Raw genomic sequence first — 15,821 nt, 5'->3', positions numbered from 1 at the left:
GGTTACAAAGGAAAACTAACAAAATTTAATTCAAATTATCCTTCTTTCTCTTTACTGGAAAGTTAAGTAAAATTAATTGATTCTAATGATCTTACTATGTCAGCAAATACATGTAAAAAGTATCTCCAACACACTGAGATGGGATAAATGAACAGCAGAAGAGTAGAATAAAATAGTTCAGTAAGTTTCCATATGTCTTGAGTAGAATTAACATCAAGAACATGGCATTTTATTTGGTTGGGTTTCCAGCCAGAACATGATGACAATCTGTTGCTCATTTTCAAAACATTTAATCTGGTACATAAAAACAAAGGATTTAGCAATAGAAAGTTATAAAATACAAAGTTAAATGTACTTAAGAAATATAAAGTAAAATAAGTCTTTGGTAGCCCATTTTTTTAAAAAGTTTATCCCATGTTTCCCTTGCACCTCACAAAAAAAAGGAAAAGTACAATGCAAAAAATGGGAAGGCTGAATACCTTTCTGTCTGACTGATTGGATTTCTGTTCTCCCCTCACCAATCATCTTTTGGAAATAGTTCTGATGACGGACTTACATCGATTCAACACATTGATTGAATTTTCTCTTTTTACCCTGTACCTATTATGACAAATGATTTGTGCGTTTTTATTCCAAATCTCATCTTTATAGCAAGTTGGACTAATGGCCTTGGCACTCAAAAAAGATTTACTAGTTTTCTAGTTATAGTTGACAAATCATAGTAAACAGAAAACCTTTTCTTTCACTTAACTTATTTTGTGGTTGCTCATATATTTCAAGATTTTCTGACTTTTCTTTAAGCTTTGAAACTACTGTACCTTATGAGAACTAGGCTGGTTGGCATCATAGGTTTGACAGTGCTTCAGTCAAATCCCCTACCTCTCCAAATGCTTTAGTTTTGAGACTTGAGAAAACACTGTGAACTGAAGGGAACCAAACTCAGAGATCCTAAAGTTGGTTATACTGTGCCATTGGTTTAGGGACTAAACACAGAACCTGTCTGCAGCTTTGTGAAGCAGATGCAAGTCAGTCCTAAATGATCAAAATGAAGAGGAAGATAGCCTTGAAACAGGGTTGTAAAACATGATAAACTATCAATTAAAACCTGTAACCTCAGACAGAGCTGTGAGGAATTGCCCATTAGAGCCATGCAAAAGTTCAGGATCCAGGTGAAGAGCACCATGGAGAGATAAACACTCATTCCTGCATTCCTTTGTCTCCACTTGTAAATAAACGTTCCAAACCAGGACTCCCCTTGCTGTTCTTTTCTAAACCTTAGGTCTCTAATCCACTACTAGCCCCTAATTTATGGGAGAGCACATTCCTTGTAACCTGATGCCCTGCACTGCCTTTTAAATTCCCTGTGAATCCTTTGTTCAGGGCTCAGACACAGGTACACATCTGGGCCCACTAGCATAAAATTAAAATCTGAGTTCTCCACTCCTCCAAGTGTCGCTTGGTTTCTCCTATGCCTATATTGCCCCCAAAAAAACACTTTATTCTTTTTTAATGCAAAAAAAAAACTGAGAAGGCTACCAGCTAAGAATAAACTTTTCTCTGAAAAAAACTAATGAAACCTATTTAAAATTTTCATTAAAATGTTTTTAAGAAATTATTTTCTTAGGACGAATAGAGATAAGGAAGGGGAATCAGGGCAAGGAAACATAAGAGAGAGTACTGGTAGCAGGGATATGATCAAAGTATATTACATGCATGTACAAAAAAAATCACAATGAAACCCATTTTTTGGTACAATTAATAATATATGCTAATAAAAATTATTTCCCTAATGTTTTAACAATTTTAAATTCTGTTCACTTAGTAAGTCACCTCTGCATGGTCAAGCAGCATTTACATTTCTAGTTTCTGGCTAAGCTTCACGGTAGTTCTCAATTCTGATCATACTTAAAATCACCTGAAAACCTTTTGAAAAACATGGTTGTCCAGGCTCCATCTCGAGAGTTTCATTTTTGGTTTCAGCTTTGTTTTTTCAAGCCTATCCTCTCTAGGTAATTTCAATGTTTAGCCAAGGCTGAGGACCTACTAATCTTAGAGATCTTTATTGCCAGATTATGCTTTTCTCATTAATGCTTCGTTCTTTTTTAATGAAATTCTGAAAACTCCTCCCTTTTGTTCATTCTAGTGGCTGTGATCTTTCATTTTCAATAATTTAACAATAATGAGAAACAATAAACAAAACTATTATTTCACATACACCAACTGTGATGATATATTCAAGAGAAGTCAAGTATCTCACATCCCACAGACTAAAAGCCTGTGGTTTCACCTTTCCTTGGCACTTTGCCTTCTGGTTTCTGGTAAGAACCTTCCCCTTCAGTAGAAATGGAATGTCCAGGTGCTCTCCCACCCCAAGAAGAACACACTCATGCATGATGGATTATTACCAAAAGCATATGAAATACTATTTACTTCTTCATTGTCTGTTTCCTAGACATCATGAAAAGTGCAACTACAATACATATGAGAACTGATTAAGATCAATTTTACTCTGCTTTGCAAACACAAAGCCCTGTGTTCAAACCCCAGTCCCACCAAAAAATATAATAAAGTCAATTTGACTATATAAATGTAGCAATACATGCTCCCACAGGTCTGACCATCCTTTTGAATGAATAAACATGGATATTTACTAAACTCATGCCAAAATAAAATAAAATAAAATATCCATTCAATTATAAACCACAAAGAAATCAATATTAAAAAAAAAAACAAACACTTGGACTGGATTTGTGTTTCAGACAGTATAATGCCTACTTTGTAAGCACAAAGCCCTGACCCAGTACCCCCTTCAAAAAATAAAAACTTGACCTTTTAACTATATACAAGTATTCGGTATTTTAAAAAAGAGATCACAAATAGGCTGGCTACATCATAGATGGGCTAGCTACATCATATTTGGTACAGATTCTACAATATATGATCTATTTCTCTAACATGAACTAGTATATACAATAATAACTTGGTTCTTCTTTGTTAACTACATGCACATAATCACCATATAGCAAATATATAATATTTAAACGCAGAAAGGAAAATAGTAACTGAAATGAGCTGTGAAAATCCTAGCAAACACTGAAATTAAAATGGCATGCTTTACTAGTATACTCCATCTCCCCCTGGTGCTTTAGGATGAAATAACATGATTTTTAAAAACTACTAGATTAAGAAAAATGGTTACAAAAAGTAATTTTTTAAATAATCTCAAGTGTTTCTTTTTTGCCATTCATAACTAAAAGAACAATTATTTTTAAAATCCTCTTTTGAATAACCAATGGAAAAAAAAGAGATGAAAAGAGTATAATTAAACAGGAGTTATATATATTAAAGTATCAAATCATCCTTCTGATCAAGAAGCATTAAGGAATTCTCTTCACTTTTGTTTATTAGTATATTATATTGTAGCAAATTAGCTTAAGATGTCAAAAGAGTTAATCCATACCTCCATTGGTAGGTGGCTTCTTTTTAAATGAAACTGTATTAACCATGTCCCACTCAGCTTCATAACTGTTCAGATGTTCCGATCCTCGATGAGCTCTTTCTTTTGGAGCCTGGCTCCATTCTACAACTGAACTGGAGTCCTAAAATAATAACATAGAGGTATTTAAAATCTAAAACGAGAATTAAATTTCAATCTATAACATCTCAGCTTTTATATTAAGTTGGAAAATGGCAGATAACGGAACACTTTGTTTTTTTTTTTTTTTTTTTTTTGGTAGGACAGGGGTTTGAACTTGGCTTCGCACTTATAAGGCCAGTGGTCGACTGCTTGAGCCACACCTCTAGTCCATTTTGCTCTGGTATTTGGCAGATGAGAGTCTCACAAAATTTGCCTGGGCTGGCCTCAAACCACACACCTCCTGATCTCAGCCTTCCAACTAGCTATGATTACAGATGTGAGTCACCAGCACCCCACTTAACTGAGTACTACTGCTTGTCCTGTCCTTTTCTCTCTTGCTCATTTTTACAAAAAAGCAAGAAAAGCTTGTTTAGACTTCTTTATAGTCAAGGATGCCAAAAAAAAAAAACAAATGCTAAAGCCAACTCAGAACTTCTGGAAATGTGTTGGCTTTCTTAATAAAAGCTTTATCCCTTTTCTCTTCCTCATTTTCCTGTTTGAATGCCATCATCAACTCTAAAAACATGGCAGCCATCTCATGAAAAAAGCAAGCAAGAGAATCACTGCAAAAAGCACCCAACCTCCAGGCTTTGGAGGTTACTTATGGAAAATAGCTAAATATGGCTATTTAAGGTAACATTGGTCTTATATTTTCTTACTGGCATTGAAAATTAGCTAAAAACAATATATCAAAACGTATAGCTTACGAATGTTCACTTTCAAAAGAAAATGCAACATAATTTAACAAATCAAATTTTCACTTCTATATACAAAAGACCTTATCATAAGTTAAAGACAGGCAAGAATGGGAGAAATTATTCTAAAATATATGACAGACAAAAAAAAATCCAAACTACAAAATAACTACCAATCTATTAAGAAACAGACAAGCATAAAAACAGAAAAAAGCATACAATTTGAATAAGTGAGTCAGAAAAGAAATATAAAGTGACAAACATAAAGAAAGATGTCCAACTTCAATAACAATCAAAGAAAAGCAAGTTCAAGTAAGATTTCTATTTTTGGCTACATTCAATTAAAAGAGATAATATCAACTATGGAAGACAATGTGAAAAAAATGGAGTATCTTACATCATTGATGATAGCATTTATTGGTACTAACTTTAGAAGGGCAATGTCACAATATACATGTATTTAATGACAACTCTGTTTTCATTATCTACCCTAAAGAAATGGAATTTTTTAAAAAAGAAAATGCAAACAAGAATTTTCACTGCAGTACTATTCATAATAATGAAAAACTTAAAATATGCTAATATCTATTAACAGAAGAATGAGTAAATAAGTAATAGAAGAATGGATGAAGTAGTAGTCCATGAAACAGGCAATAGTATAAAGCCTGACATGTGTTCAACTTTACAGTCACGTGCCACATAAGGACTTTTCAGTCAACAACAAACCATGTATATTACAATGGTCCCAAAAACTTAGAATGGAGCTGAAAAATTTCTTTCACCTAGTGCTTTAGAATTCTTCTTACACTGTAATACAATGCATTACTCATATGTTTGTGGAAATGCTAGTGTAAATAAACACACTATGCTGTCAGTCACATAAAAGCACAACACAAGCAATTATGTTCAGTACAGAATACTTGATATTGATAATAAATGGCTATGTAACTGGTTTGCATATTTACTGTATTTGCCATTATTTTAAACTACAGTCCTATTTATATATAAAAAAAAGGTTACTGTGAAACAATATGCCATATTACACCAATAACAGCTCCATATATACTGTGTTTATCATCTCTCTTGATTATATCAAGAAGCCAAGTGATTGACCTGTACCACTTAGGTTTGTGTAAGTATGCTCCAACATTCACAGAATGATGAAAACCCCTAAAACCACATTCTCAGAACACAGGTCCATTATTAAACAAAGTAGAGCAAGACTTCAACTTTCTATCTGAATTTTTCTAAGAAAACAATTCATGTCTCTAACACAATTTTTTTAAAGGGGTAAAGGGAAAATAGTAGATAAGAGTGATATCATAAAAGCATAAGAGAGGATTACAAGATGGTGACTAGAGGGAGGAAGCAGAAAGCATGCCTCCTAAAGTAAAATCTTGGAGAGACACTGGATATACATCTTACAGACAAAAAGAAGAGACACTGGATATACATCTTACCACCAAGAAGAGGTAAATCTTTGACCCCTCCACACCTCCAGCCTACGCAGAGCATCTCCACTTCACGTTAAATGGAGAAACCAGGAGGGACACTGGCGTCCAGACAGCTTGGGAAGACGCAGACCGCAAGGTGAGCTACACGTACGCGGTACTCCCACAGACAACCCTGGGCCAGATCAGCATAGCCCCTGGACAGACCAGACCGACCCCCACCCAAGGAAAAAAGAGAAACTGAGTAACAAGCAATAGGAACAATAAAGACATGTAGCAAAGAGGGTGGGGCGCACTGAACACTGAAGAGCGGGGTAGGGGAATCCCTCCCGGAACTGTAAATAAACAAGCCGGGCTGGAGAAGGCGGGAGCGGCCAGGAGCGGGAAAGCTTGTAAAAGCGGCGGAGGGAGGAAAACTCCACAGGAGAGGGGGTAAGACCCACTTCCCACATGAGCTGTAAATAAACACACGCTGGCCTGAGAAAGCTGGTACAGTGTCACCTCCCTCAGTGTGCTTGGAATGGGGAAAGCGTGTAGCAGCAGCTCCCTCACAGGAGAACTCTTGAGTAAAGAAAGCCTGCAGGGCCAGGTGAGAACTGATACCAACCCTCCTTAAACTGTTCCACAAAATAGAAAGGGAAGGAAAACTGCCAAACACATTTTATGAAACCAGTATTACACTTATCCCAAAACCAGGCAAAGACACCTCCAAAAAGGAGAACTATAGGCCAATCTCCTTAATGAACATTGATGCAAAACTCTTCAACAAAATAATGGCAAACCAAATTCAACAACACATCAAAAAGATTATTCACCACAACCAAGTAGGCTTCATCCCAGGGATGCAAGGGTGGTTCAACATACGAAAATCAATAAACGTAATAAACCACATTAACAGAAGCAAAGACAAAAACCACTTGATCATCTCAATAGATGCAGAAAAAGCCTTTGATAAGATCCAACACCATTTCATGTTAAAAGCTCTAAGAAACTAGGAACAGAAGGAAAGTACCTCAGCATTATAAAAGCTATATATGACAAACCTACAGCCAGCATTATACTTAACGGAGAAAAACTGAAACCACTCCCTCTAAAATCAGGGACTAGACAAGGTTGCCCACTATCTCCACTCCTATTCAACATAGTACTGGAATTCCTAGCCAGAGCAATTAGGCAAGAAGAAGGAATAAAAGGAATACAAATAGGTAAATAAACTGTCAAAATATCCCTATTTGCAGATGACATGATCCTATACCTTAAAGACCCAAAAAACTCCACTCAGAAGCTTCTAGACACCATCAATAGCCATAGCAAGGTAGCAGGATATAAAATCAACATAGAAAAATCATTAGCATTTCTATACACTAATAATGAACAAACTGAGAAAGAATATATGAAAACAATTCCATTTACAATAGCCTCAAAAAAATCAAATACCTAGGTGTAAACCTAACAAAGGATGTGAACGACCTCTACAAGGAAACCTATACACTTCTGAAGAAAGAGATTGAGGAAGACTATAGAAAGTGGAGAGATCTCCCATGCTCATGGATTGGTAGAAGCAACATAGTAAAAATGTCGATACTCCCAAAAGTAATCTACATGTTTAATGCAATTCCCATCAAAATTCCAATGACATTCATTAAAGAGATTGAAAAATCTACCGTTAAATTTATATGGAAACACAAGAGGACACGAATAGCCAAGGCAATACTCAGTCAAAAGAACAATGCTGGAGATATCACGATACCTGACTTCAAACTATACTATAAAGCGATAACAATAAAAACAGCATGGTACTGGCACAAAAACAGATTTCATGAAGACCAGTGGAACAGAATAGAGGACTCAGATATGAAGCCACACAACTATGAGCAACTTATCTTTGACAAAGTAGCAAAAAATATTGATGGAGAAAAAGCAGCCTCTTCAACAAAAACTGTTGGTAAAACTGGTTAGCAGTCTGCAAAAAACTGAAACTAGATCCATGTATATCACCCTATACCAATATTAACTCAAAATGGATCAAGGATCTTAATATCAGATCCCAAACTCTAAAGCTGATACAAGAAAGAGTAGGAAATACTCTGAAATTAGTAGGTATAGATAAGAACTTTCTCAATGGAACCCCAGCAACACAGCAACTAAGAGATAGCATAGATAAATGGGATTTCATAAAACTAAAAAGCTTCTGCTCAAAAAAGAAATGGTCTCTAAACTGAAGAGAACACCCACAGAGTGGGAGAAAATATTTGCCAGCTACACATCAGACAAAAGACTGATAACCAGAATATATAGGGAACTTAAAAAACTAAATTCTCCCAAAACTAATGAACCAATAAAGAAATGGGCAAGTGAACTAAACAGAACTTTCTCAAAAGAAGAAATTCAAATGGCCAAAAAAACACATGAAAAAATGCTCACCATCTCTAGCAATAAAGGAAATGCAAATTAAAACCACACTAAGATTCCACTTCACCCCTGTTAGAATAGCCATCATTAGCAACACCACTAACAACAGGTGTTGTCGAGGATTCGGGGAAAAAGGAACCCTCTTACACTGTTGGTGGGAATGTAAACTAGTACAACCACTCTGGAAAACAATTTGGAGGCTACTTAAAAAGCTAGACATTGATCTACTATTTGATACAGCAATACCACTCTTGGGGATATACCCAAAAGACTGTGACACAGGTTACTCCAGAGGTACCTGCACACCCATGTTTATTGCAGCACTATTCAAAATATCCAAGTTATGGAAATAGCCAACATGCCCCACTACTGACAAATGGATCAAGAAAATGTGGTATCTATACACAATGGAATTTTATGCAGCCATGAAGAAGAACGAAATGTTATCATTCACAGGTAAATGGATGGAATTGGAGAACATCATTCTGAGTGACGTTAGCCTGGCCCTAAAGACCAAAAATCGTATGTTCTCCCTCATATGTGGACATTAGATCAAGGGCAAACACAACAATGGGATTGGACTCTGAGCACATGATAAAAGCTAGAACATACAAGAGAGATATGAGGATAGGTAAGACACCTAAAAAATTAGTTAGCATTTGTTGCTCTCAATGCAGAGAAACTAAAGCAGATACCTTAAAAGCAACTGAGGCCAATAGGAGAAAGGGACCAGGAACTAGAGAAAAGGTTAGATCAAGAAGAATTAACCTAGAAGGTAACACACATGCATAGGAAATTAATGTGAGTCAACTCCCTGTATAGCTATCCTTATCTCAACTAGCAAAAACCCTTGTTCCTTCCTATTATTGCTTATACTCTCTCTTCAACAAAATTAGAGATAAGGGCAAAATAGTTTCTGCCAGTTATCGAGGGAGTGGGGGGAAGAGGCAGGGGGCAAAGTGGGAGGTAAGGGAGCGCGTGGAGGCAGGGGGGAGAAATGACCCAAGCATTGTATGCACATATGAATAGTAATAATAAAAAAAGCATAAGAAAGTTGATTTTGTATCCTGCCTCCTTGCTATACCTGTTTCTTTTTCAAAAGAAGAAATTCAAATGGCCAAAAACATGAAAAAATGCTCACCATCTCTAGCCATAAAGGAAATGCAAATCAAAACCACACAAAGATTCCACCTCACCCGTTAGAATAGCCATCATCAAAAACACCACTAACAACAGGTGTTGGCGAGGATGTGTGGAAAAAGGAACCATCATACAATGCTGGTGGGAATGCAAGCTGGTACAACAACTCTGGATAAAAATTTGGAGGCTGCTTAAAAATCTAAACTTAGATCTGCCATACGATCCAGCAATTCCACTCCTGGGTGTCTACCCAATGGAATGCGACATGGGTTACTCCAAAGGCACCTGCACAACCATGTTTATTGCAACGCTATTCACAATAGCCAAGTTATGGAAATAGCCAACATGCCCCACTACTGACAAATGGATCAAGAAAATGTGGTATTTGCACCCAATGGAATTTTTCTTAGCCATGAAGAAGAATGAAATCTTATCATTCACAAGTAAATGGATGGAACTGGAGAACATCATTCTGAGCAAGGTTAGCCAGATTGAGAAGACCAAAAATCTATGTTCTCCCTCATATGCGGTCTTTAGATCTAGGGCAAATATAGCAATGTTGTAGGACTTGGGTTACATGACAAGGAGAGAACACATACGGGAGGTATGGCGTTAGTTAGGAAACCGAAAACATGATAGCATTTGATGTTCCCACTCCAGAGGAATTAATACATAAACCTTAAAGCAACAGAGGTCAACAACATGAGAAGGGGATCAGGAACCAGTGTAAAGATCAGTTAGTGATGAATCAACCTGGGTTGTGACACATTTGTACATGAAAGCAATGCTAGGAATCTCTATATATAGCTGTCCTTATCTCAACTAGCAAAAATGCTATGCCTTTCTTATTATTGCTTATTTCTACTGTTCAACGGAACTGGAGAAAAGCACCGAACAGGTTCTGCCTGGAAGAGAGGGGAGTGGGGGTGGGGGTGGAGGACAGGAGGGAGAAATGACCCAAACAATGTATGCACATGTGAATAAATGAATAAAATAAAATAAAAGCATAAGAAAAACTAAGAAATGCATGGAAACAGACTGAAAACCAGAGGGAAAATCTGAACAAATGAAATTATAAAGTGGATTTCTTCCAGATCTTTCTTCAAATGTCATTTTTCAGAAAGTCCTTTTTGTTCACCCAATTCAAAATTTAAAAAAGTAACGTAACCCCACTACCATCTGTGCATCAATATTGAGGAAAGCTAAGAAGCAACTGCAGAACCATTCTGCTCAAACCTCTCTCCAACCCCTCCCTACTGCCACCTACATACAAAAAGGATCAGAATTGGCAGATCATGTTGATAATTAGGGAAATGAGGATAAAGGCCAAGCTGAAAACAGGACAACTAACAGAAGTCCAGAAGACCAAAGTTTCATTCATTGGAGAAGGTATAACAGGGTATCTCTGGCTTAGGAGAAATCAAGCACACTTGATAAAGAAGTTGGCAAGACTCCACTAAGTTTCCAGAACACTGGCATTCAGGCTTACTCTTTCTGGGCAGGAATATGTGTATTTTTCTCTACCAAATCAAACTAGCACCAAGAGAAAAGACTGGATTTTGACAGTAGGAATTCCTAATAGCCTAGCCAGGCACCCTACAGGGAGTCCCACTATTAGCAGGCCTATGCATACTTACTGACAATACAATCTCTTTTGAACACCTGCTGTTAAATCTCAGCACCTCTGTACAAAAATCTCCAAACATCAAAGGCAAGTGTGTATACAAAAGACAGAGCTCCAAATGAAACAGGAGGGACACATGGGAGATCATTCAGAAGAAGTAGACTATATAGGGATATGAAAACATGTAAAAAGCTATCATTAAACTCACAAACAAGAAGGGACAGTATATCCATAAAGAATATAATAATATTTTTTTATTGTTGTGCTGGATGGAGGTACACTGTGGCATTTACAAAGGTTCTTACAATGTATTAAATATATAATACTTGAATTCAACTTCTCCAGCAATTCCTGGAACAGTTTCAACAGGTATCATCTTTGCATTTACATACACGTGGACACATTATATGTACTGCATTCATCTTCCTATCCCCTTTCCCCACCATCTCCCCACTTCCACTGGCGCAAACCCTGCCCCCTTGATGGGACCTGTTTTGCCATCCTGTTCTCCAATTTTTTAGAAGAAAAAAGATAAAAGAAAAACATGATGCTTTTGCTAGTTTTGAGATGAGGCTAGCTACACAGGGAGTTTCTTTTGTGTTGTTTCCATACATATATGTATTACAACCCCAACTGGCTCATGTCCTCTAATCCTTTTCACTCCTCCCTATTCTCCTTCCAAGGTAGCCCCAACCAGTTTAAGATTTTTATATTCATTCCTGTACAGAGAACACATTAACCACATTCAAGTTTTTGGTTTCCTTGCCTTAGTGTGACCAGTGTTCCGTAACATTGCTGGATTTGTTTTAGTTCTATATTCTGCATATAAAAGAGAACATGCACCTTTTGGCTTTCTGAACCTGGCTAACTTCACTTAAGATGATGTTCTCCAGTTCCATCCATTTACCTGAAAATGAATAAATTTCATTCTTCTTTGTGGCTGAATAAAATTCCATTGTGTATAAATACCATATTTTCTTAATCCATTCATCAGTAGTGAGACATCTTGGCTGTTTCCATAGCTTAGCTACTGTGAATAGTGCTGCAATAAACATGCGCATGCAGGTACCTTTGTTGTAAGCTCACTCACATTTCTTTTGGGTATTTCCCTACGAGTGGCATTGCTGGATCATATGGCAGATCTATTTTTGGTTTTTTAAGGAGACTCCATACAGTTTTCCACAGTAGTTATACTAGCTTACATTCCCACCAGCAGTGTATGAGGGTCCCTTTTTCCCCCCGAAATCCTCACCAACATTTGTTGTTGCTTGTGTTCCTGAGTTAGAGAATCTTAACGTGGTTTTGATTTGCATTTCCTTTATGGCCAAGATGGTGAGCATTTTTTCATGTGTATTTTTAGCCATTTGGACATCTTCCTTTGAAAAAGCTCTATTCAGTTCATTTGCCTGTTTCTTCATTAGTTCATTGATTTTTGAGCTCCTTGTATATTCTGGTTATCAGTCCCTTGTCTGATGTATAGTTGGCAAAGATTTTCTCCCATTCTGTGGGTGGCCTCTTCAATTTAGAGACCATTTCTTTTGTTGTACAGAAGCTGTTTAATTTCATGTAGCTCCCTTTGTCAATTCTTTCTCTTAGTTGCTGAGCCACTTGAATTCTACTGAGGAAGTCACTGACTATGCTTATTGTTTCCAGTGTATTCCCTGCTCTTTCCTGTACTAGCTTCAAGGTTTCAGGTCTTTTATTAAGATCTTTCATTCATTTTGAGCTGATACTTGTACCACCTCATTTTTTACAAAGGCTCCAAAAACATACGATGGAGAAAAGACAACCTCTTCAACAAATATTGCTGGGGAAAGTGGCTATCTGCCTGTAGAAAACTGAAACTAGATCCATGTTTGTCAGCCTGTACAAGTATCAACATATAATATTTTTGTAGCATTTGGTTATACAAACATTAAAGTGAGTCACAGGTCAAAATCATGGATCTGAAGGGGACAAGGAGGATGCTCAAAACAGGTAAAAAAAATCTTAGAAATTAAAAATATAACAAAAATGAAAAAGGCGCTAGAAGATTAGAAGATAAAGTTGAGAAATTTTCCTAGAATAATACAGACAAAAAATATGACAAAGAATTAGAAAACAGGAAAGAAAGTATTTTAAAATTACAAGGCCAATCCAGAAGATCTAAAAAGTTCCAGAAAGAAAACACAGAATGGGAAGAAGAAATAAATAATTTAAGAATGTTTACCCGAACTAAAAGAAACATTTCCATAGTTAAAAAAGCCCATCATGAACCCAGTAAAATGGATTAAAAAGACCACAAAGCGTATTACTAAACATCCAGAACACTAGAAACACAGCCAATTGTAAAAGCTCATTGAGAGGGAGAAACATAAAGAGGATCAGAAATTAGAATGTGTTATACTTAACATCGATAAAGAAAAACAGATAAACCTAGGGCAATAACTTCAAAAAATCTGCTGCAAAAGTTGATTTCAAACTGTAATTCTATGTCAGCCAAGCTATCAATTCAGAATAAGGTTAGGTAAGTTTAAAAAAGGAACTGTCTTTGCTCCCATGCACCCTTTCTCTCAGGAAACAAAGAAGCTACACCAAGATAAACAAGTGAACCAAAATAGAAGTAGGCCGGGTATAAAGGAAATAGCAAGGTTAAAATATGGAAAAAGGCAAAAAGAATTCCCAGGATAACTGCTGCATAGCAAACCAAGAGAGAAATCAGTTCAGAATGAGTTGTGAAAATGCTCTTGGAGAAATGTCTCTAAAAAATTAAATCAGAAGACCATCTATGTATATTTGAAAAGAAATGTAGATGACTAAGCAAGGTGATTTACAGAGAAGACATAGCTAAATCCCTACAGCCCACAGTGAGAAGTTAATACAAACTATATATGAAAGAAGAGGGGGGAGAATAGTAACATTAGGAGAGCATTACATCAGGATGTAACTAAACAAAGAGCTACATGTTCAACTGATTGCCTCGGGAGATGGAAAGTCTGATGGGAAAGTGAAGGTACCTCAGTTTTTCAGAATAAATCTTCTAAAATTTATAGGACTTAATTTGGATTAGACTCAATTTTATAACAAAATCTTTTATTAAAAATTTTTAAGAGCGAATACTGAACAGAACACAAGAATAAGAATATAACATAATTGGAATTACAAACCAATTAATAAAAATTATGTTCCCATTATAAAATGGATGTCCCCATCTTCCACTATTTTCAAAAATTACCTCAAAATGAATCATAAACAGAAATATAACAGTTAAAATTATAAAACTCTAAGAAGAAACAATAGCAAATCTTGGGTTCAGCAATGGATTTCTGAGTATGACACCAAAAGCACAGACAACAAAAGAAAAAATAAACTGGACTTTAACAAAATTAAAATCATTTGTGTTTCAAAAGGCACCATCAAGAAAGTGAAGACAGATCACACCCATGTTTATTCCGGCACTATTCACAATAGCCAAGTTATGGAAACAGCCAAGATGCCCCACCACTGACGAATGGATTAAGAAAATGTGGTATCTATACAGAATGGAATTTTATGCAGCCATGAAGAAGAACGAAATGTTATCATTTGCTGGTAAATGGATGGAATTGGAGAACATCATTCTGAGTGAGGTTAGCCTGGCCCAAAAGACCAAAAATCATATGTTCTCCCTCATATGTGGACATTAGATCAAGGGCAAACACAACAAGGGGATTGGACTATGAGCACATGATAAAAGCGAGAGCACACAAGGAAGGGGTGAGGATAGGTAAGACACCTAAAAAATTAGCTAGCATTTGTTGCCCTTAACGCAGAGAAACTAAAGCAGATACCTTAAAAGCAACTGAGGCCAATAGGAAAAGGGGAACAGAAACTAGAGAAAAGGTTAGATCAAAAAGAATTAACCTAGAAGGTAATACCCACGCACAGGAAATCAATGTGAGTCAATGCCCTGTATAGCTATCCTTATCTCAACCAGCAAAAACCCTGTTCCTTCCTATTATTGCTTATACTCTCTCTACAACAAAATTAGAAATAAGGGCAAAATAGTTTCTGCTGGGTATTGAGGGGGTGGGGGGGAAGGGAGGAGGTGGAGTGGGTGGTAAGGGAGGGGTTGGGGGCAGGGGGGAGAAATGAACCAAGCCTTGTATGCACATATGAATAATAAAAAAAATAAAAAAAATAAAAAAAGAAATCCCTACAGAGTTTAAAAAAGGACATGCCTAGAAAAGAGAGGCTGCTTCCCTCCCAACTTCATGTAGATGTCTTCCCTACTCTGGCTATCTTTACTCTCTTTAACATAATAGGTATTAAGAAAAAAAAAAAAAAAGAGAAAAAAACGTTTGCAAATTGTGCGTCTGATTAGAGATTTGTATCAAGCATTCTTACAACTCAACAATAAAAAGACACATAACCAAATGGGCAAAGGATTTATAACAGGCATTTCTACAAAGATCTTTATAAAAAGGAGAAATCTTAACACAGAGACAGAAAGAAGATGATGGGAAAACACAGGGAAGGAGAATTTCATCTACAATCCAAGGAATCCCAGAAATCAGGAAAGGCAAGGGCTATGAAGATCTCCTTTACAGCTCTCAGAAAGAACCAACCCTACTGACACCTTGATTTCTGACTTCAAGCTTCCAGAGAGGAAATAAATTTCTATTGCTGTAAGCCATCTAGTTTGTGGTGTTTTGTTATAGCAGCACTAAGAAACTAGTAACTTCATACCTTCTAGATTTACTAAAATTAAAAAAACTGAAACTAGTGTTAATGAGGATGCAGAAAAACTGGAACCTCATGTATTGCTGGTGAGACTATAAAATGGGGCAGCTGCTTTGGCAAACAGCTTGGCAGTTCCTCAAATGTTAAACACAGAATTATAT

At 36.5% G+C, this 15,821-nt stretch overlaps 1 protein-coding gene across 3 annotated transcripts in view; it reads right to left on the bottom strand.

The window, feature by feature from the left end:
* Nucleotides 1-15,821, bottom strand: part of Tbc1d15 (TBC1 domain family member 15) — an 84,933-nt gene that overhangs the window by 52,354 nt on the left and 16,758 nt on the right. For all 3 annotated transcript variants that reach the window (XM_020177892.2, XM_020177887.2, XM_074083934.1), the window contains exon 4: nt 3,461-3,599. In XM_020177892.2, the coding sequence (XP_020033481.1) occupies nt 3,461-3,599 (139 nt within the window). The remainder of the gene's footprint in view (nt 1-3,460; nt 3,600-15,821) is intronic.

The sequence above is a fragment of the Castor canadensis genome, chromosome 8, assembly GCF_047511655.1.
Source record: "Castor canadensis chromosome 8, mCasCan1.hap1v2, whole genome shotgun sequence".
In the NCBI taxonomy this organism is placed as follows: domain Eukaryota; kingdom Metazoa; phylum Chordata; class Mammalia; order Rodentia; family Castoridae; genus Castor; species Castor canadensis.
The sequence above is the reverse complement of the archived record's forward strand: the minus strand, read 5'-3'. Positions and strand labels throughout refer to the sequence as shown.